The sequence below is a fragment of the Bufo gargarizans genome, chromosome 7 (assembly GCF_014858855.1).
Source record: "Bufo gargarizans isolate SCDJY-AF-19 chromosome 7, ASM1485885v1, whole genome shotgun sequence".
Taxonomy (NCBI): Eukaryota; Metazoa; Chordata; class Amphibia; order Anura; family Bufonidae; genus Bufo; species Bufo gargarizans.
In genome coordinates, this window is record NC_058086.1 from 68,491,144 (window position 1) to 68,515,049 (window position 23,906).

At 44.6% G+C, this 23,906-nt stretch overlaps 1 protein-coding gene across 4 annotated transcripts in view; it reads left to right on the forward strand.

Moving 5' to 3' along the window:
- PHF2 (PHD finger protein 2) overlaps positions 1 to 23,906 on the forward strand; it is a 234,392-nt gene that overhangs the window by 107,096 nt on the left and 103,390 nt on the right. For all 4 annotated transcript variants that reach the window (XM_044300454.1, XM_044300455.1, XM_044300456.1 and 1 more), the window contains exon 2: positions 6,046 to 6,131. In XM_044300454.1, coding sequence (XP_044156389.1) covers positions 6,046 to 6,131 — 86 coding nt within the window. The remainder of the gene's footprint in view (positions 1 to 6,045; positions 6,132 to 23,906) is intronic.

The window sequence follows — 23,906 nt, forward strand, 5'->3', positions numbered from 1 at the left end:
CGCTAGTTATCGGAAAGACTTGTACAAGGAATCTCTGGCATTAAATACTGGTGACTCATGCTTCAGTCAGTATATTCTATTTATCATAATCAACATGAGGTCAAGGACCTCATGGAGGTAAGAAGTTGATTGCATTTGCATGACTAAAACTATTAGGTGTGATTAAACTGCCTCGGGAGAGGTGTTAGAACAGCATTGGAAGCGGCAGACAATCGATGTCGCACCACTCCACCTCTATTGAAGCTTGGGTTCTCCAAGTTAACATAATGGAGTCCTCTATGCTTACTTATACAGTCGAAACTTAGGTGGACCGACACATACTGGCCCATGAGGGAGTGAAGCACTATGGATACGTTTAAAGGGTTTATCCCATGAATGATGTGAAAAATCATCATATAGTACATGATAAACTCTTTCTAACAAAATTAAAACCAGCCCTGTACCTCACATGGATCCGGAGATCTCCCCATTCATTGCGCCAATTGCTCTGCTTGATTTATTGCAAGCCAGCAGCCTAGGGTGTGTGCACTTTCTTAGAGGGCATGACCTTTGTACTGGGGGCAGTTATAGGAAGGAACTGAGCGCGTGCTTCCATCTCAGTGAGCAGGACAGAGAAACTAGAAAAAGAGCAAACAGCAGGGGGCGCTGTACAGATAGATTTCAGTGACTATACAACATTTTTGATTGCATGCAATTAGAAAAGTATTCAGATCCAAGTGATGGTTTGAAAAATTTTGAATATTATTCGTGGAACAACCCCTTTAACATATACACCAGAAGCTTCTCCCTGGGGTATACGTTAAACATAAGGCTCAGATGTAATGTGTCCTGGAGGCCACCCCTATTTATTTATTTTTGTAATGCCACGCCATACCTGTACAGTGGCATACATTTGGGTAATTGTCTGGAGGCCATACCTTCTGAGGAAGGCTCAAACACTGTATACACCAAGCCTAATTTTCTCAACTAAAGAGGGACCAGTCAAGAGGGCTTCTGGAATGCATCCATAAATTTGGTGTTTGTTGAGGGATTATTCGTTTAGATGCTCTCCTGTCTTTTCAGGATCTATAACAGACTTCGTGAACAGAATTCCCAAAATTTAGTGAAAACTGACACCCAAGCAGAGCAGTAGTAAGCAGGTGGATTTATGTGAGGGAAACACTGGCTATGGATGCAATTGTCTCTCCACATCTGTAACCGCTCAGGAGACCATCGGATAACTCGGAACACATGAATACAGTATTTAAAGCCTTCACAGTTCGGGGGCTATTTTGGGACTAATTGTTAATGCCGGCTCCTGTTCTCTCCGTGCGATCAGCGGCCAATATTTCCTACAAATGGCTTCCTAAAACCAAGGGATCCCTTTACAAAAGATCAGAAGGCGAGGCAGAAGTCACTACTGTTCGTGTAAAACTATGTCACTAGTTGCTATGTTGTATTGTATTATACTCGGTGTTGTGGTCACTAAAGAGGACCTGTCATCTCTCCTGACATGGATGTTTTATTAAACATGCAGCTTGTCTCGGAGCTCAGACTTGTACCGTTCCACTGTTATGCCTTCTGAATATTTAGGAATAATTTGCCATCTAGCAGCTCTGATTGGACAGTGATTGTTTTAGGGCACTCCCACAACTGATAACACCCAGCTGTCAGTTTATTTAAACATTTACAGGGGGAATAACAGAGGAATGGAACAATGTAGGGTTTTAAATGGGTTTTCTGAATATTTATGAATAATTTGGCATCTCAGTGTTCCCATTCACCTTGTCAGCAGCCTGATACTAGAAGCTCCGATTGTATAGGGACCCTCTCACAACTGGTAACACCCACCTGTCAGTTTAGTCATACATTTCCATGGGAGAATAACAATGTAGCATTTTAAAGGAAATTTCCAGGTTTACTATAGTCTTTAACATATGCTCACGTAGTATCTTACCTCAAGTACATCTCCCCCTATATTTTTGATTCTTGACCCATTTTAACACTGTAACCCAATCCCTCTGATTTGTTCCCATCCTGTATGTAGCACTTCCTGTTTCTGTATCCAACCAAACCCAGGATGCACTTCTCCTTCCTCTACCACAGCTCCAGTAACGCCCCTAACATCACCCAGCTAGTTTAAAGCCCCTCCCACCCCGCTAGTTACATGGACTCTCCCCTATCACTGCCCCGCCCATGGACATAACATCACAGGAAATAAGGAGGAGCTGCATGGACATGGTCATGTGACCACAGCCCAGAACGGGAGATAGGAGCAATAAAGGTAAAAAAAATACATTACAAAAGTACAGCGACCTTCATAAATAATTATTGATGCAAACCGGAAAACCCCTTTAAGAAAAGTCTTTTCCTTTTCCTCTGATCATCTGATCACAGCAGGTCCGGCTTCTCTAACTCCCTACTGCTAACTCTTATCACCAGGGGAAGCCATGTCTAATTATACATTTTAACTGCCAGCGGCCGAGCATATAGTGTACAGATGGATGGGGTCCATCAAATCGGGAGCAGCTCTTGAGGGGTGAGCCCACCTCTGTGATATTCATACCCTCTAATGGGGGCAGGATTTGCATTTATGAGACAATGTCTTTTATTACCATTCATTTTCAACCCTGTCCTTTTCAATGTGCTTGTAGTAGAAAACAAAAATTTTTAGCCCAGAAGGTAACAAAAAGCAACATATACAGTATACCATATGTGTGTCGTACATGACCCCATTACACATTCCGTCAGAGATACCCCTCCTGTCTATGGGTAATATACAGGCCTGGCTCCGACATGATGTCTCAGGTCTTCTGTCCCAGAGGTGCATTGTATTTTAGTGATTTTCTGGATGGAGGTCAGTCCCCGGGTTCCTTCCCGCCGTATTGTGTAGAGGAGCCGCGCACATTTTGCTTTTCTATTGAAGGCTCAGTGGGACTCCGCAGTAAGAGGGCCGACCAGGTGCCAGTGGCAGACCGGCGCTCAATGTCTTTTGTATGTATTGAGCATTCAGATCTTGCGCCGTCAGACGCGTCTCTGGTAACTATTGATTGTCAGGATGCTTGTACATTTCCATCGTCAGCGCTCCGATGCTTCGCATCATGTTCGGCCATGGATTACCGAGTCGGCCAGATCCACCAAGCCTTCCCTTCACACCACTGTGCGTTTGTGATGTTGACCTTGGTAAACCGGAGAAAGAGGCAAGTTGAGGTAGAGCGTAAGCCGGCGTCTCGAGACTCGGAGCTTGATTAGACAAGTGATAATGGAAGCCTAATTGGCTCTGACAATTTGCCAGCTCTCATTTCTGCTCTGATCTGTTCTCCCGTGCTCGTCATGTTCCCTGTCTGGAAGAAGTTCTTTTTCACATTCTTGTTTCATCTCCAGAGAACTAATTTGGACTTTGCCGTTTAGATAGGACTTTGCGTTGGTTAGAAGTTTCTTCCCTTCCTTGTCAACCTTGTTCGTTCATAATTGGGCTGTATGGACAAATAGATCGAGATGTCTAGGTAGTAAACTAATGAAACGCACAAGAAAGAACGAGAGAAACCTATCCTAATGGATCCACCCTTTTTTTTTGTTAGAGAAGGTAAATTCATTAGCTCCTTTTCACTGGAGCTTTTCCTATTGAACGTAGCTGTTTGTAGCCAGGGGGCCTGTCGGGATTTCATGCTGCCCGTGGTTTGGGCAACATAAAGCTCCTGACAGGTTGCCTTTAAGGTTAGGGTTATACAGCTTCTTAGCATGAGCCGCAACAGAATTGAGAATATGAGTCTGGTATCAATACATACATCCACTGTTATGGGCTGTATGTCCGGTATCAATGCATACAAGGTCTGGTATCAATATGTCAACTTTTTGTGACTCTGGGTCAGGCATAAATACTCACATCAACTTTTTGGAGCTATGGGTCCAGTATGAATATGTACATTAACTCTTTGTATTGTTTCAGTATTGAAACAGATATTAGCCGGTTAGGCTCTGTTGACATTTGTGTCGCAGGCTCCGTTATTCACAGTGCGTACGTGAGCCGGCCTCCACTGTCATCTTATATATTTGACTGTGAATGTGTCTGTGCCTTTTGTAAAGTAAAATTAGATCATCGGCCCTGCAGGCACAAGGAGAATAATGATAAATGTGTAATATACTGATGCAGTAATACAATAGAATATTATTAGGGCGGCAAATACTCAGAGGGCCGGAACATCGCTGCCTGTTATACCTTCAGCATGTAATGTTTATTGCGGTTTATTATCTGTTTTCAGCCCCTGTAATCTACAGCATGTGCCTTAGAGAGGAATCAGACCCCCCCTGCCTTGTGACCTTATTGCAGTCATTCTTCTACATCCATTGTGTAATATATGACCGAGGCATTAAGGAAGGATGTTGGGTTCTCTGAGGCCCTGGGTTCTCCGAGCAGGAGCGGGATTATTACATATTCACGTGTTGTGCCTACTTTCCATATATTTAATGAGGATACAAATCTTCTGTACATTGTTCTTGGAAAACCAGATTCTGTTTGCGCGCCTGCCGGCGTTGTGTTAGCGCGTCTATTAAGTCCTCATTGTGAGTTCATTTACTGCGCTGATCTCTGATTAACACACTCCTGGAAGCACCGTGGGAAAAGCTTCACAAACGTGCCCAGGTTCTCTAAGAGGAGGAAAAATTACCTGTACCATGCCTGCAGCTAATCTGTATGTCACAGGCAGCGGAAGGAAGCTTCTCGTGTGAAAACGTGAGGGCCCGCTCTACAGATGAATGGCTGTCCATGTCATGTCTATCCACCCGGGGGAGAGGCTCTGATAGAAGATCTCTGCTCAGGCTCATTTAGAGAAGAACTGATCAGGGGATCCCTTAGGGCAAATTCACACGACCGCGCTCGATCCAGGAAACATGGGCCTCATGTCGACCGCATCTCGTGGACCAGACTGACTGCATAATAATGATTTATGATACATTCAGTTCCTATCTGATCGCAGATCTATTGTACTCCGCTCATGTCATCATGGACCAAGCAAGGCCCTTAGGGTCCATTCACACTGGGGGTATACACTAGAAGACATGATGACGGTATAGCAGACTTACCAACATTACTGTTGGATAATTTGGATCAGTTAAGCCCTGCTCCTGGGTACACCCCAAGCCTCACCTGGGACTACCCACTTATGGCGGGGGTTTACATAAGTCCCACCTATTTTAGGGTGGGACAAACTGAATTTGCTGGGATTTTCTCTGAAAATTCAATATAATCCCAGCAAATTCAGGACTGTTCGGGACGGTGGTATAGATGTACAGTGGCTTGTAGGCTACCATGTTAAATTATAAAGCTTAGGCTACCTTCACATCAGGTTCCGGCCGGCAAGCAGAGAATCGTCTGGACACAATCCACAGCATGCAGCGATTTGTGTCCGGCGGGTTCTCCGCATGTCTGCGGACCCCATTATACTTTGGGGTCCGTCTGCAACAGATCCAATTCATTCTCTGGCGTAACAGCCTGCCGGAATGAATTACGCAGATGTGAAGGTAGCCTTATACTCTGTATGGTATACGTGCCTTTGTATGGAATAGTGTAGACTACCAGACTCTACAGCCAAGAACAAGATATGCCGATGTGTACTGGCCCCACAGAGGTCTAAATGGCATACTTTTGACTTCCGTTGGGTGAGTGGGTGTCCATCGATATGTTCAACAAGAACTTTTTGCCAGGGCATATGCCAGGTGTATGTTGCAATGTGAATAGGCTATTAATGATGTTCATTTGACTCAATGGATAGGGATTTTATTTTGAAAAAACCCAGGTGGAAGTGTCAGTACAAATGAGATCTTGTAAATGAGACGCACACAAGACTTGTATTTCCTGGTCAGCAGAGAGGTGAGAACCTCAGAGTCTAAGGATCCATACAAAATGCTGAAAGGGGGGTGTTCAATTTCATATCGGAGGTAAACTGCCTGCAGGGAAGTGTCGCGTTACGTTCCTTCACATTGTGGAGAAGTAGAGATTGACAGGAGCTCTGGAAGTTAATGAGGACACTGATCAGAAGACTCACTTTGTGCTTTGTTGTTTTACAGCTGCGTTGATGTGGAGGAAGATGAAGCTCCCGATATTGATATCTACCACTGTCCAAATTGTGAAAAGACCCACGGGAAGTCTACATGTGAGTACTCATCTCCTGATTTGTCTGTCTATGTTAGAAGAAACCTACGAGTTTTAGGCTACATGCACACGACTGTATGTGTTTTGCGGTCTGCAAATTGCGGATCTGCAAAAAAAAAAACGGGTGACGTTCTGTATGGCATCCGTTTTTTTGTTTGCGGATCCATTGTAATAATGCCTATCCTTGTCCGCAAAGTAGAAAAAAAAATAGGACACGCACTATTTTTTTTGCGGAGCAATGGAACGGGCATACTGATGCGGACAGCACACGGTGTGCTGTCTGCGTTTTTTGCGGACACATTGAAATAAATGGGCCCGCATCCTATCCGCAAAAAAAACAAAAAACAAAAAAAAACGGATCGGGCCTTAGGCCTCGTGCACACAACCATTGTTTTATTCCGTGTCTGTTGCGCTGTTTTTCGTGATTTTCTGCGGACCCGTTGATAACTCGGCTAATGCACCGTTTGCCATCCGCGTCCGTGATCCGTGGTTCCAGTCCGTCAAAAAAATATAACCTGTCCTATTATTTTCGCAGAAAACGGCTCGCGGACCCATTCAAGTCAATGGGACCCCTAAAAAACGCGGAGGCACACAAGATTGTCATCCCTATCATTTGCATGGCAAACCTGTCTTAGACTTTTTTTTTACATTCCTTTATGTCTGGTGATCCTCCAAAAATAAAGGAAGACACACGGAAACAAAAACGGATCACTGAACCCCATTTTGCGGAACAGAACACAATAACGGTCGTGTGCATGAGACCTTAGAGAAAGGACTAGTGACCACAGTCACAAGAGAGGTGGCAGCACATGCATGGTCACCACCCATGGAAGTCAGTGGGAAGACCCTCACGGTGCTTCCCTAGCCCCCATTTGTGTTTATATGGAGAATATCCACCACAGCCTCCCCATATGATTCACAATACTTCCTTTAGGGTTTTCAGGGTACATTTAGTGTATGCACCAGGAAAGCTACAGTATATGTTAAACCTATCCATAGACGCCCATTCACCCTGCGGCCTCTGTGTATACCAGGCCTCTGTCAGCCTGTTGTATCCTGGTAGTATGTCTATCTAGTCAACTGTGTTATTCTAGTGCCGGACACAAAACTGCTGCAAGCTGCGGTTTTGTGTCCAGTTTGCGAAACAGAACAAATCGGATCTGACATGAGACTCAATTTAAATCAACGGTACCGTTTTTTTTGCAAAAAAACTGATCCAGCACCCATTGACTTACAGTGATTTACATACCGTATACTGTTTGTTCAGTTTTGATTTAATACAACCAGATTCATCCTAAACGGGTGCATCCGGATGTATTAAATGGCACGGATCCGTTTAATTCCGGTTTTGAAATCCTCAATGTGAAAGTAGCCTTAGATGGTCGGCCAGTCCTGCCTCAATCGCGGGTACCCCCAGCTTTACCGGTAGGGTTCACGCATGGTCTGCAGTAAGATATTTTAATCAAGACTGATTCATTTTTTTTATATTAGCCATAAAATAAATTGCTGCACTACTAATGCAGCTTGTGGAAACCCCTACAATACTTGATAATAATGAAGTACTAGTCTCCCGCGCGTTTCATGGCTGTGCGTTTTGACCTTGGATTTTCATGTCTGGCAGTATAATTGGTACATTTCATTGAAAGAAGTAAATGGATACCACCACTTGACATGTCTGCAAGTAAAAAAAATTATAAAATGTCTTCCAGACGTGTGGGGGGTTTATTGCTGTAGTCAACCAATTCTTGTAATTTCATTTTGTCTGCAAGGTCGTCTACAGCGATGGAGAGCCTCTCGCTAACAGTGTTGTGTCATACGTGTCACTGGAGTGTATGTGTCCTTCACAATGCTCGGATTGCTTTCTCCTATACTCTCCTTTTCTATTTGGAATCCAAGGACGCTGTCTGCCTCTTCCTCTGTAGGCACAGACGAGATGGGGATCTCCTTATGTTCAGCTGATCTTCAGTTCGCTCAGGTCACGCAGTAGGTGAAGAAATGGCTACTGTTATTTTGCAGCTGCCTCTCAGTCTTAGGCCTCTTGCACACGACCGTATGGCTTTTTCAGTATTTTGTGGCCCGCAAAAAACTGATCCGCAAAAAATATGGATGACGTCCGTGTGCATTCAGTTTTTTGCGGAACGGAACAGCTGGCCCCTTATAGAACAGTACTATCCTTGTCCGTTATGCGGACATGTTCTGTCTTTGAACAGAGATACATAAACGGAAGGCATATGGAGTACCTTCCGTTTTTTGTTGCGTATCCATTCAAATGAATGGTTCACCTATACAGAATGCAAAAAACGGATCGTAAACGGAAAAAAACGTTTGTGTGCAAGAGGCCTTAAAGTGAGTTATCCCATAAATACTGTAAATAAAATAAAAAACTAGTAAATACTGTAAATAAAATAAAGAACCAGCCCTGTACCTCACATGGATCCAGAGATCTCCCCATTCATTGCTCTGCTAGATTTATATCACGCTGACCTCTGCTGCAGCTCAGGGGGGCGTGTCCATGCTCTCCTTATCACAGCTCAGGAGGCGTGTCCATGCTCTCCTTATCACAGCTCAGGAGGCGTTTCTCAGCTCTCCCTATCACAGCTCAGGAGGCGTGTCTCAGCTGTCCCTATCACAGCTCAGGGGGCGTGTCCATTCTCTCCCTATCACAGGGGGCAGTTGAAGGATGAAACTGAGCATGTGCAGCCTTCTCAGTGAGTAGGAATAAGAAAAAAAATATAAACAGCAGGTGGCGCCATACAGATACATAGTGGCTATGATACATTTTTAATTACATGCAGTTACACAAGTATTCAGATCCAGGTGCTGGTTTGAAAACTACAGAATATTTTTTGTGGGACAACCCCTTTAACCTCTTCAGGACACATGACGTACCGGTACGTCATGATGCCCTGGTACTTAAGGACACATGACGTACCGGTACGTCATGTGTTGTTTCGATCACTGCCGCCCGGCTGGCAGTGATCGGAACAAGGTGCCTGCACAAATCATTGAGCAGGCACCTAGGCTAAATGCGCGGGGGGGTCCCGTGACCCCCCCATGTCGGCGATCGCAACAAACCGCAGGTCAGTTCAGACCTGCGGTTTGATGCGCTTTTTGCCGTTTCTGATCCCTGCGGTCCCTGACCGCGGGGATCAGAAACTTTACAATGCCCAGAATATATATGTTATTCCTCCCCCTGCACCCCTGCATGAATTGATGGCGGCGGGTGGTGCAGGGGGAGGGTTGCGGGCGGTGCGGGAGGCGGGCGGTGCGGCAGGCGGGATCGCAATCCCCCGCCCGCCTCCCATTGCGTAATCGTTGGTGTAGAGTGGGTATACCAGGGTGCCAGCACATTGCTGGCACCCTGGTATAAACGGCTGACATCTTTGATGCGATGTCAGCCGTTTAACCCTTTCCATACAGCGGTCCGTACGGACCGCTGTATGGAAAAGGTTAACAGCGCAGGGAGCTCCCTCCCTCTCCGATCGGGGGGCTGCTGTGCCTTTGCAGCCCCCCGATGGGAGAGGGAGAGAGCCCCCAGACAGCCCCCCGACACCCCAGTCCTTACCCTTCCCCGTCTGCGAAGTTGTGGCAGACGGGGAAGGTTCCCATGGCAACAGGACGCCTGCTCAGGCGTCCTGCTGTCCATGGTGCTGAACAGATCTGTGCTGAAAGCATAGATCTGTTCAGTGTAAGTAAAATACAGTGCAGTACCCTATATAGAGTACAGTACTGTATTATATAGACATCAGACCCACTGGATCTTCAAGAGCCAAGTGGGTCTGGGTAAAAAAAAAAGTTAAAAAAAGTGAAAAAAAAGTAAAAATCAAAAAACACATTTATCACTGATTAAAAATGAAAAAAATTAAATTCCCTACACATGTTTGGTATCGCCGCGTCCGTAACGACCTGATCTATAAAACGGTAATGTTACTTTACCCGAACGGTGAACGCCATAAAAATAAAAAATTAAAAACTATGATAAAATAGAAATTTTGCCCACCTTACTTCCCAAAAAAAGGTAATAAAAGTGATCAAAAAAGTCGCATGTACGCCAAAATTGTAACAATCAAACCGTCATCTCATCCCGCAAAAAATGAGACCCTACTTAAGATAATCGCCCAAAAACTGAAAAAACTATGGCTCTTAGACTATGAAAACACTAAAACATCATTTTTTTTGTTTCAAAAATGAAATCATTGTGTAAAACTTACATAAATAAAAAAAAGTATACATATTAGGTATCGCCGCGTCCGTATGGACCGGCTCTATAAAAATATCACATGACCTAACCCCTCAGGTGACCACCGTAAAAAAATAAAAATAAAAACGGTGTAAAAAAAGCAATTTTTGGTCATCTTACATCACAAAAAGTGCAATAGCAAGCGATCAAAAAATCATATGCACCCCAAAATAGTGCCAATCAAACTGTCATCTCATCCCGCAAAAAATGAGACCCTACTCAAGATAATCGCCCAAAAACTGAAACAACTATGGCTCTTAGACTATGGAGACACTAAAACTTTTTTTGTTTTAAAAATGAAATCATTGTGTAAAACTTACATAAATAAAAAAAATTGTATACATATTAGGTATCGCCGCGTCCGTGACAACCTGCTCTATAAAATTACCACATGATCTACCCTGTCAGATAAATGTTGTAAATAACAAAAAAAAAAACTGTGCCAAAAAGGTATTTCTTGTTACCTTGCCGCACAAAAAGTGTAATATAGAGCAACCAAAAATCATATGTACCCTAAACTAGTACCAACAAAACTGCCACCCTATCCCGTAGTTTCTAAAATGGGGTCACTTTTTTTGAGTTTCTACTCTAGGGGTGCATCAGGGGGGCTTCAAATGGGACAATAAAACCAGTCCAGCAAAATCTGCCTTCCAAAAACCGTATGGCATTCCTTTCCTTCTGCGCCCTGCCGTGTGCCCGTACAGCAGTTTACGACCACATATGGGGTGTTTCTGTAAACTACAGAATTAGGGCCATGAATAATGAGTTTTGTTTGGCTGTTAACCCTTTCTTTGTAACTGGAAAAAAAATATTAAAATGGAAAATCTGCCAAAAAAGTGAAATTTGGAAATTGTATCTCTATTTTCCATTAAATCTTGTGCAACACCTAAAGGGTTAAAAATGTATGTAAAATCAGTTTTGAATACCTTGAGGGGTGTAGTTTCTTAGATGGGGTCACTTTTATGGAGTTTCTACTCTAGGGGTGCATCAGGGGGCTTCAAATGGGACATGGTGTCAAAAAACCAGTCCAGCAAAATCTGACTTCCAAAAACCAAACGGCGCACCTTTCACTCTACGCCCCGCTGTGTGGCCGTACAGTAGTGTACGGCCACATATGGGGTGTTTATGTAAATGGCAGAGTCAGGGCAATAAAGATACAGTCTTGTTTGGCTGTTAACCCTTGCTTTGTTAGTGGAAAAAATGGGTTAAAATGGAAAATAAGGCAAAAAAATGAAATTTTCAAATTTCATCCCCATTTGCCAATAACTCTTGTGCAACACCTAAAGGGTTAACGACGTATGTAAAATCAGTTTTGAATACCTTGAGGGGTGTAGTTTCTTAGATGGGGTCACTTTTATGGAGTTTCTACTCTAGGGGTGCATCAGGGGGCTTCAAATGAGACATGGTGTAAATAAACCAGTCCATAAAAATCAGCCTTCCAAAAACCAAACGGCGCACCTTTCACTCTACGCCCCGCTGTGTGGCCGTACAGTAGTTTACGGCCACATATTGGGTGTTTCTGTAAACGGCAGAGTCAGGGCAATAAAGATACAGTCTTGTTTGGCTGTTAACCCTTGCTTTGTTAGTGGAAAAAATGGGTGAAAATGGAAAAATAAACAAAAAAATGAAATTCTCAAATTTCATCCCCATTTGCCAATAACTCTTGTGCAACACCTAAAGGGTTAACGACGTATGTAAAATCAGTTTTGAATACCTTGAGGGGTGTAGTTTCTTAGATGGGGTCATTTTTGGGAGTTTTCTATTATCTAAGCCTCACAATATGACTTCAAACCTGAACTGGTCCATAAAAAGTGGGATTTTGAAGATTTCTGAAAATTTTCAAAATTTGCTTCTAAACTTCTAAGCCTTGTAACATCCCCAAAAAATAAAATATCATTCCCAAAATGCTACAAACATGAAGTAGACATATGGGGGATGTCAAATCATCACAATTTTTGGGGGTATTACTATGTATTACAGAAGTAGAGAAACTGAAACTTTGAAATTTGCAAATTTTTGAGATTTTTTGGTAAATTAGGTATTATTTTGTGCAAAAAAAATAATTTTTTTGACTTCATTTTACCAGTGTCATGAAGTACAATATGTGACGAAAAAACAATCTCAGAACGGCCTGGATAAGTCAAAGCGTTTTAAAGTTATCAGCACTTAAAGTGACACTGGTCAGATTTGCAAAAAATGGCCTGGTCCTAAGGTGTAAAAAGGCTGTGTCCCTAAGGGGTTAATGTTTTCATGTGCTCCTGTACAGTATTGCAGATCACTTATTATATAGGGTTATAGGGTTTTGTCCAGAACTTTAAAGTCAATGCACTTTCCTTAGGATAGGCAATCATTATGAGGTCGATGGAGGCCGAACCTCCAGCAAAGAGCCTCCTACCTGCCCCATCCTTCCCCACATGAGTCAGAGCTCCCTTTCCCCTTCATTGATTACCAGATCCAGCTCTGTACATGCAGCTCTCTGCATCCGAGTCCCATTCAAGTGAATGGGACTGAACTGTAATAGCCGACACAGAACCGCAGCAAAATTGGGCACGACATATACCCCCTTGTCCTGCCCAAGTATCGCAGTGTAGCGGGGACCATAGGAATGAATGGGTCGCAGTGCCACTGACATGTTTGCTGCACCCGCGACCCATGAATGCAAAAAAATCCATCAGTGTTGGATCTTTTGTGTGTCATGGTCGTAGCAAACGTGCTAGTCGTGCTGCGACCCCATTCATTCCTATGGCAGCCGCCCTACCATGCCAACTTTGGTCACATTACAGCTGTCGCAGCCAAAATTGGCATGTAGCTGAACCCTTAAAGGGGATGCCGGAGTCCTGCAGTGCCTTTAATCAGCTGATAGGTGGAAGGTGCCAGGAATCCCTTTTGCAGCTCAGTCCTATTCACATGAATACAAGCACAGCCATTACTACAAGTCCGGAGTGGTGCCTGGCAAACAATGAAGGGGACGTGGCACTCATTCCCCCTCAATCAGCTGATCCTGGGGGGTGTCGGGGGTTGGACCCCTTCAATCTAATATTCATGTCTTATGCTATGAGTCGGCCATCAATGAAAGTCCCAGAAAACCCTTTTAAAGGGGTGTTTTCTAAAAATTGACACATATCTGGTAGGTTATTTGCACATCCTCAATGTTATAGAGGGCCCCTCCCCTCTCCTGACTGTTTTAGTAACCACTTACATTCCCCATGTAATAACAATCCTCTAGTATCTATTCCTATAATTTTCTGATGTGTCATTCCTTTATTATTCCTGCTATAAGTTATAAATGAATTACTGGCAGCCTGCAGTGACGATCCAGATGGGTGTTACCAGTCGTGGTTGTATCTCTACACAGTCTGTCACTATCCAATCAGACTGTGCAGGAATACACCCCCCCCCCCCAACTGGACCTTCATTGCAAACTGCTAGCAATTCATACATAACTTCTAGCAGGAATAATAAAGCAATGGTCATAAGAACAGATGCTCCAGAACTGTTATTTCAGTGGGAAATGCAAGTAGTTACCTAAAACAGACATGAGGTGACAGCTCCTCTTTAAATCACTGATCTTGAGACTGTCGGGGTCCTAGTGATTGTCCTAGTGGACACGGCTGCCTGACATGTAAAATGAGAACGAACCTTCGGCGCTCGCTGGATCCTTTAAAAAAAAAAAATAAAAAAATCTTTATTTAGTCCATTAAAAATATCCAAGTCATGGTAACATGGTAATATCGTAACCAATGTGTTTCGGGTGAATCCGATCATCTAAAAGACATCAGATTCACCCGAAACGCGTTGGTTTCAATGCCACCAAGGCTTTGGATGTTTTTAATGTACTAAATAAAGATTTTTTGTTTTAATTGATCCGGCGAATGCGGAAGGTTCATTCCCATTCAGCGTTACAAGTCTGAGCACCACTGCCCAGTCTGTGGGATACCAAGCACGGGTCTGGTGAGCTACGGATTTTCCTTTTTCTATTTCATTTTGGGGTCTTGGCTACCTGACTTTTCAAAAGAGTCAAATTCATGTAAAAAAAAAAACGCTTGAAGGGATTTATCTTATGAAGACAACCCGACACCTGATCATCTCGGGTCCGGCTCCTGTAGCTGTTATCTGTGGGTGAAGGCCACTGACTACGTACAGGACAGGGAGCAAAACCCGTAAGCTGATTTTCTAGTTAGTGCCGATCTATTATAGCTTTTTTGTAGCTCCCAAAAAAAAGATTTTGTCTTGCAGCAGAGGTGACCAGTCAGCCGCCAAACAGGTCCGAGAAAAATAATGAGGCGTAGTTACTGTGCACACTGCCCTACGTATTTAGCATTCAGGTGGCTTGCCGTTTTGTTTCTTCCCTTCTTTTCTTTCTTATGCTCCTATATGTGTCTGGCGTTATTGTCTGGATCCCCCGTATCACCTCCACCTGAAATGCGTTGTCAGTTTCCATTATGTCTCTGGTGTGCCGCGCTCGCCTGTACGCATAGTTTGAGCTGTTATTCTGCCTCGTATGCTCGTTTTATTTCATCCGCTGTGCTCTTCATGTTTTCTTGTATTGTTATGTTGCCCTTGTGTTTTTTTATGCAAAGTCCTGGTTCTTGTATATTCTTATATGAAATCTTTATAAGTTCGAGGATATTATAAAAAAAAATTATGCATGCAGGACTTTTTTTCCATCTAAAAAACGGATCTCAGACGGAAATGGCTCAAACTGATGCCAAATGTGCATAACTCAGGGCTCGACACATCCCAGGTCGCCATGGCGACCAGAAATTTGGGGTATTTGCCTGGGTATTTGCCCCTGATGGAAAACAGGCCCAGCACACCAGCAGCCGGGCGCAGCCACTGGAGGGTTAAGACCGCGAGCAAAATGAAACCTTTTTTTTTTTTTTTTTATCACTTGTGCCCAGGCTCGGACTGCCACCCTGCCCGGACCCCTCAGCTTCGGCTCCATCGTGGTTTGGCCACTCTCTCTCGCCGTCTATCGGTCGCAGCGAGCTGATGTCGCCGTGCGTCATCTCCAGGGCAGTTGAAAATGGCGAAGTGGAGGGAAGACAATCAACCCATCATCATTCCTCCTGTTGTATACAGCAGGGGACATGATCGGGCAGCGCAACATCCCAGGGCACCAAGTACTGCCAGGCCCCTGCACGGCCGGCTCTGCGGCGGTAAATGATGCGCTCTGCACTTATCCGACAGGCTCAAAGTTTGTAATGTCTGCCTGCTACGGCCATGAACCCAGCGGGGAGCTGCATACCTGCTGCCGTCATTAGGCCGGAGCTCCTGCTAGCCACAACTGGTGGCCATTCCTGCACCGTGCGCCATCCCCAAGGATCTCAACTCTCCCGGAGGTTCAGGGAGTCTCCCGCTATTAGATAGCAGCTCCCTGACACCCGCATGTGAAACAATATCTCCCAGAAAGGTTTATCTCAGTCAGATAGCAGAGCAGAGAGATAAGAGAAGTGACAGGACAGAGTTTAGATTACAGGTTGAATTAACCCTTTAGGGTCAAATTGGCTTCTCAAGGAGATATATATGTTAAAGGCATCCCTTCTGTCTCATTCAGTAGCTATATAACTATTGAAAGAGATGCATTATTATTTTTTTTAATACATTTACACATTTAACCCTCCATTTTAATTATATTATTTACCCCAGTGTTAAATTCACACCCCCTGGATGCTTTAATCATATATATAAATATGATAATTTGGGGCAGGGTAATGAGCCCAGTCCTCCACACCATAGAGAAAAGTGTGCAGATACTGCATATGTTTGGAAAATGTAATAAAAAGTTCGTGAAAAAAAACCAAAACAAAAAACCTCCCTGAAATGAGAAGTGCACCTCCCTGAAATGAGTTTTTGCAGGTTGGGATGTCTGCATCCCTGCAGTTACCATTCGGCCATTTCTTAGTTCTGTCCCTTTCTAGGAAAGCTGGGTGACAGCCTGTATACCACACAGAAAGCCGGGTGGCAGCTCCTAGGAGAGCTGTGTGGTATACAGGCTGTCTGTCACCCAGCTTTCCTGGTCTCCTGAGGAGAATTTATCTCAGTATAGGAACATTTAGATACGTTATCATATGATTTACCCATTCAGGAGTCTTGGAAAGCCAGGTTGCAGCTCCTATGAGAACTAAGACTACTGAATGGCCAAATCATCTGATGACTTCGCTATATGTTCCCATACTTAGATATATTCTCCTCAGGAAAGCTGGGTGACAGGCTGTATACCACACAGTTCTCCTCCTAGGAGCTGCCATAAGACTCCTGAATGGCTAAATCCTCTGATAACCTCTATATGTTCCCGTACTGAGATATGTTCTCCTCAGGACTAGGAGACCAGGAAAGCTGGGTGACAATCTATGAGAGAGCTGGAAGGCCCCTCAGTATTCCTAGGGTAATATTTTCCACAGAGGATTACCAGTTGTGGATTTATATCAGACTCTACATGTAGCGTGTGGATTTGCTGTGGAATTCAGCCACGATCAGTTACACATGGTGAAATCATATATTACCACTGTGCGGATTTGAATTGTGCACTGTAGGTTCATTTCCATGTGGATTTTATGAAGTGTGAGGATTTTTGGTAAACTCTTATCCATTTTGCTAGTATTTGCTGCAATACGCTCAGGATTTCATAGCTGCAGTTCTATGAGATGAATGAGCCTGGACCAAACATCCTGAGGTAGGGATCTCAGTTCTGTCAGCTGCAGCGCAGGGATTATACACACAGTGACGTCACAGCGCAGGGATTATACACACAGTGACGTCACAGCGCAGGGATTATACACACAGTGACGTCACAGCGCAGGGATTATACACACAGTGACGTCACAGCGCAGGGATTATACACACAGTGACGTCACAGCGCAGGGATTATACACACAGTGACGTCACAGCACAGGGATTATACACACAGAGACATCACAGTACACTGATAAACACTGAAGAGATGCGGCACACAGTGACGTCACAGTACACTGATAAACACTGAAGAGATGCTGCACACAGTGACATCACAGTACACTGATAAACACTGAGGAGATGCGGCACACAGTGACGTCACAGTACACTGATAAACACTGAGGAGATGCGGCACACAGTGACGTCACAGTACACTGATAAACACTGAAGAGATGCTGCACACAGTGACATCACAGTACACTGATAAACACTGAAGAGATGCTGCACACAGTGACATCACAGTACACTGATAAACACTGAGGAGATGTGGCACACAGTGACGTCACAGTACACTGATAAACACTGAAGAGATGCGGCACACAGTGACATCACAGTACACTGATAAACACTGAGGAGATGCGGCACACAGTGACATCACAGTACACTGATAAACACTGAAGAGATGTGGCACACAGTGACGTCACAGTACACTGATAAACACTGAAGAGATGCGGCACACAGTGACATCACAGTACACTGATAAACACTGAGGAGATGCGGCACACAGTGACGTCACAGTACATTGATAAACACTGAGGAGATGCTGCACACAGTAACATCACAGTACACTGATAAACACTGAAGAGATGCTGCACACAGTAACATCACAGTACACTGATAAACACTGAAGAGATGCTGCACACAGAGACATCACAGTACACTGATAAACACTGAAGAGATGCTGCACACAGTGACGTCACAGTACACTGATAAACACTGAGGAGATGCGGCACACAGTGACGTCACAGTACACTGATAAACACTGAGGAGATGCTGCACACAGTGACATCACAGTACTCTGATAAACACTGAGGAGATGCGGCACACAGTGACATCACAGTACTCTGATGATAAATACTGAAGAGATGCTGCACACAGTGAAGTCACAGTACTCTGATAAACACTGAGGAGATGCTGCACACAGTGACATCACAGTACACTGATAAACACTGAGGTGATGCTGCACACAGTGACATCACAGTACACTGATAAACACTGAAGAGATGCTGCACACAGTGACATCACAGTACACTGATAAACACTGAAGAGATGCGGCACACAGTGACATCACAGTACACTGATAAACACTGAGGAGATGCGGCACACAGTGACATCACAGTACACTGATAAATACTGAAGAGATGCTGCACACAGTGACATCACAGTACACTGATAAACACTGAAGAGATGCTGCACACAGTGACATCACAGTACACTGATAAACACTGAAGAGATGCTGCACACAGTGACATCACAGTACACTGATAAACACTGAAGAGATGCGGCACACAGTGACATCACAGTACACTGATAAACACTGAAGAGATGCGGCACACAGTGACGTCACAGTACACTGATAAATACCGAAGAGATGCTGCACACAGTGACATCACAGTACACTGATAAACACTGAAGAGATGCTGCACACAGTGACATCACAGTACACTGATAAACACTGAAGAGATGCTGCACACAGTGACATCACAGTACACTGATAAACACTGAGGAGATGCGGCACACAGTGACGTCACAGTACACTGATAAACACTGAAGAGATGCTGCACACAGTGACATCACAGTACACTGATAAACACTGAGGAGATGCGGCACACAGTGACGTCACAGTACACTGATAAACACAGGAGATGCGGCACACAGTGACATCACAGTACACTGATAAACACTGAAGAGATGCTGCACACAGTGACATCACAGTACACTGATAAACACTGAAGAGATGTGGCACACAGTGACGTCACAGTACACTGATAAACACTGAGGAGATGTGGCACACAGTGACGTCACAGTACACTGATAAACACTGAAGAGATACGGCACACAGTGACGTCACAGTACACTGATAAACACTGAGGAGATGTGACACACAGTGACGTCACAGTACACTGATAAACACTGAGGAGATGCTGCACACAGTGACATCACAGTACTCTGATAAACACTGAGGAGATGCTGCACACAGTGACATCACAGTACACTGATAAACACTGAAGAGATGCTGCACACAGTGACATCACAGTACACTGATAAACACTGAAGAGATGCTGCACACAGTGACATCACAGTACACTGATAAACACTGAAGAGATGTGGCACACAGTGACATCACAGTACACTGATAAACACTGAAGAGATGTGGCACACAGTGACGTCACAGTACACTGATAAACACTGAGGAGATGCGGCACACAGTGACATCACAGTACACTGATAAACACTGAGGAGATGCGGCACACAGTGACATCACAGTACTCTGATGATAAATACTGAAGAGATGCTGCACACAGTGAAGTCACAGTACTCTGATAAACACTGAGGAGATGCTGCACACAGTGACATCACAGTACACTGATAAACACTGAGGTGATGCTGCACACAGTGACATCACAGTACACTGATAAACACTGAAGAGATGCTGCACACAGTGACATCACAGTACACTGATAAACACTGAGGAGATGCGGCACACAGTGACATCACAGTACTCTGATGATAAATACTGAAGAGATGCTGCACACAGTGAAGTCACAGTACTCTGATAAACACTGAGGAGATGCTGCACACAGTGACATCACAGTACACTGATAAACACTGAGGTGATGCTGCACACAGTGACATCACAGTACACTGATAAACACTGAAGAGATGCTGCACACAGTGACATCACAGTACACTGATAAACACTGAAGAGATGCGGCACACAGTGACATCACAGTACACTGATAAACACTGAGGAGATGCGGCACACAGTGACATCACAGTACACTGATAAACACTGAGGAGATGCGGCACACAGTGACGTCACAGTACACTGATAAACACTGAGGAGATGCGGCACACAGTGACGTCACAGTACACTGATAAACACTGAGGAGATGCGGCACACAGTGACATCACAGTACACTGATAAACACTGAAGAGATGCTGCACACAGTAACATCACAGTACACTGATAAACACTGAAGAGATGCGGCACACAGTGACGTCACAGTACACTGATAAACACTGAAGAGATGCGGCACACAGAGACATCACAGTACACTGATAAACACTGAAGAGATGCTGCACACAGTAACATCACAGTACTCTGATAAACACTGAAGAGATGCGGCACACAGTGACATCACAGTACACTGATAAACACTGAAGAGATGCTGCACACAGTGATGTCACAGTACACTGATAAACACTGAAGAGATGCGGCACACAGTGACGTCACAGTACACTGATAAACACTGAGGAGATGCGGCACACAGTGACATCACAGTACACTGATAAACACTGAAGAGATGCGGCACACAGAGACATCACAGTACACTGATAAACACTGAAGAGATGCTGCACACAGTGATGTCACAGTACACTGATAAACACTGAAGAGATGCGGCACACAGTGACATCACAGTACACTGATAAACACTGAGGAGATGCGGCACACAGTGACGTCACAGTACACTGATAAACACTGAAGAGATGCTGCACACAGTGACATCACAGTACACTGATAAACACTGAAGAGATGCTGCACACAGTGACATCACAGTACACTGATAAACACTGAAGAGATGCTGCACACAGTGACATCACAGTACACTGATAAACACTGAAGAGATGCGGCACACAGTGACATCACAGTACACTGATAAATACTGAAGAGATGCTGCACACAGTGACATCACAGTACACTGATAAACACTGAAGAGATGCTGCACACAGTGACATCACAGTACACTGATAAACACTGAAGAGATGCTGCACACAGTGACATCACAGTACACTGATAAACACTGAGGAGATGCGGCACACAGTGACGTCACAGTACACTGATAAACACTGAAGAGATGCTGCACACAGTGACATCACAGTACACTGATAAACACTGAGGAGATGCGGCACACAGTGACGTCACAGTACACTGATAAACACTGAGGAGATGCTGCACACAGTGACATCACAGTACACTGATAAACACTGAAGAGATGTGGCACACAGTGACGTCACAGTACACTGATAAACACTGAGGAGATGTGGCACACAGTGACGTCACAGTACACTGATAAACACTGAGGAGATGTGGCACACAGTGACGTCACAGTACACTGATAAACACTGAAGAGATACGGCACACAGTGACGTCACAGTACACTGATAAACACTGAGGAGATGTGACACACAGTGACGTCACAGTACACTGATAAACACTGAGGAGATGCTGCACACAGTGACATCACAGTACTCTGATAAACACTGAGGAGATGCGGCACACAGTGACATCACAGTACTCTGATGATAAATACTGAAGAGATGCTGCACACAGTGAAGTCACAGTACTCTGATAAACACTGAAGAGATGCTGCACACAGTGACATCACAGTACACTGATAAACACTGAGGTGATGCTGCACACAGTGACATCACAGTACACTGATAAACACTGAGGAGATGCTGCACACAGTGACATCACAGTACACTGATAAACACTGAAGAGATGCGGCACACAGTGACATCACAGTACACTGATAAACACTGAAGAGATGCGGCACACAGTGACATCACAGTACACTGATAAACACTGAGGAGATGCGGCACACAGTGACATCACAGTACACTGATAAACACTGAGGAGATGCGGCACACAGTGACATCACAGTACACTGATAAACACTGAGGAGATGCGGCACACAGTGACGTCACAGTACACTGATAAACACTGAGGAGATGCGGCACACAGTGACATCACAGTACACTGATAAACACTGAAGAGATGTGGCACACAGTGACATCACAGTACACTGATAAACACTGAAGAGATGTGGCACACAGTGACGTCACAGTACACTGATAAACACTGAGGAGATGCTGCACACAGTGACATCACAGTACACTGATAAACACTGAGGAGATGCGGCACACAGTGACATCACAGTACACTGATAAACACTGAGGAGATGCGGCACACAGTGACATCACAGTACTCTGATAAACACTGAGGAGATGCGGCACACAGTGACATCACAGTACTCTGATAAACACTGAGGAGATGCGGCACACAGTGACGTCACAGTACACTGATAAACACTGAGGAGATGCGGCACACAGTGACATCACAGTACTCTGATAGACACTGAGGAGATGCGGCACACGGTGACGTCACAGTACACTGATAAACACTGAAGAGATGGGGCACACAGTGACATCACAGTACACTGATAAACACTGAAGAGATGCGGCACACAGTGAAGTCACAGTACTCTGATAAACACTGAGGAGATGCTGCACACAGTGACATCACAGTACACTGATAAACACTGAAGAGATGCGGCACACAGTGACATCACAGTACACTGATAAACACTGAGGAGATGCTGCACACAGTGACGTCACAGTACTCTGATAAACACTGAGGAGATGCTGCACACAGTGACGTCACAGTACACTGATAAACACTGAAGAGATGCTGCACACAGTGACATCACAGTACACTGATGAACACTGAGGAGATGCGGCACACAGTGACGTCACAGTACACTGATAAACACTGAAGAGATGCTGCACACAGTGACGTCACAGTACACTGATGAACACTGAGGAGATGCGGCACACAGTGACGTCACAGTACACTGATAAACACTGAGGAGATGCGGCACACAGTGACATCACAGTACTCTGATAAACACTGAGGAGATGCTGCACACAGTGACGTCACAGTACACTGATAAACACTGAGGAGATGCTGCACACAGTGACGTCACAGTACACTGATAAACACTGAGGAGATGCGGCACACAGTGACATCACAGTACACTGATAAACACTGAGGAGATGCGGCACACAGTGACATCACAGTACACTGATAAATACTGAAGAGATGCTGCACACAGTGACATCACAGTACACTGATAAACACTGAAGAGATGCTGCACACAGTGACATCACAGTACACTGATAAACACTGAAGAGATGCTGCACACAGTGACATCACAGTACACTGATAAACACTGAAGAGATGCGGCACACAGTGACATCACAGTACACTGATAAACACTGAAGAGATGCGGCACACAGTGACGTCACAGTACACTGATAAATACCGAAGAGATGCTGCACACAGTGACATCACAGTACACTGATAAACACTGAAGAGATGCTGCACACAGTGACATCACAGTACACTGATAAACACTGAAGAGATGCTGCACACAGTGACATCACAGTACACTGATAAACACTGAGGAGATGCGGCACACAGTGACGTCACAGTACACTGATAAACACTGAAGAGATGCTGCACACAGTGACATCACAGTACACTGATAAACACTGAGGAGATGCGGCACACAGTGACGTCACAGTACACTGATAAACACAGGAGATGCGGCACACAGTGACATCACAGTACACTGATAAACACTGAAGAGATGCTGCACACAGTGACATCACAGTACACTGATAAACACTGAAGAGATGTGGCACACAGTGACGTCACAGTACACTGATAAACACTGAGGAGATGTGGCACACAGTGACGTCACAGTACACTGATAAACACTGAAGAGATACGGC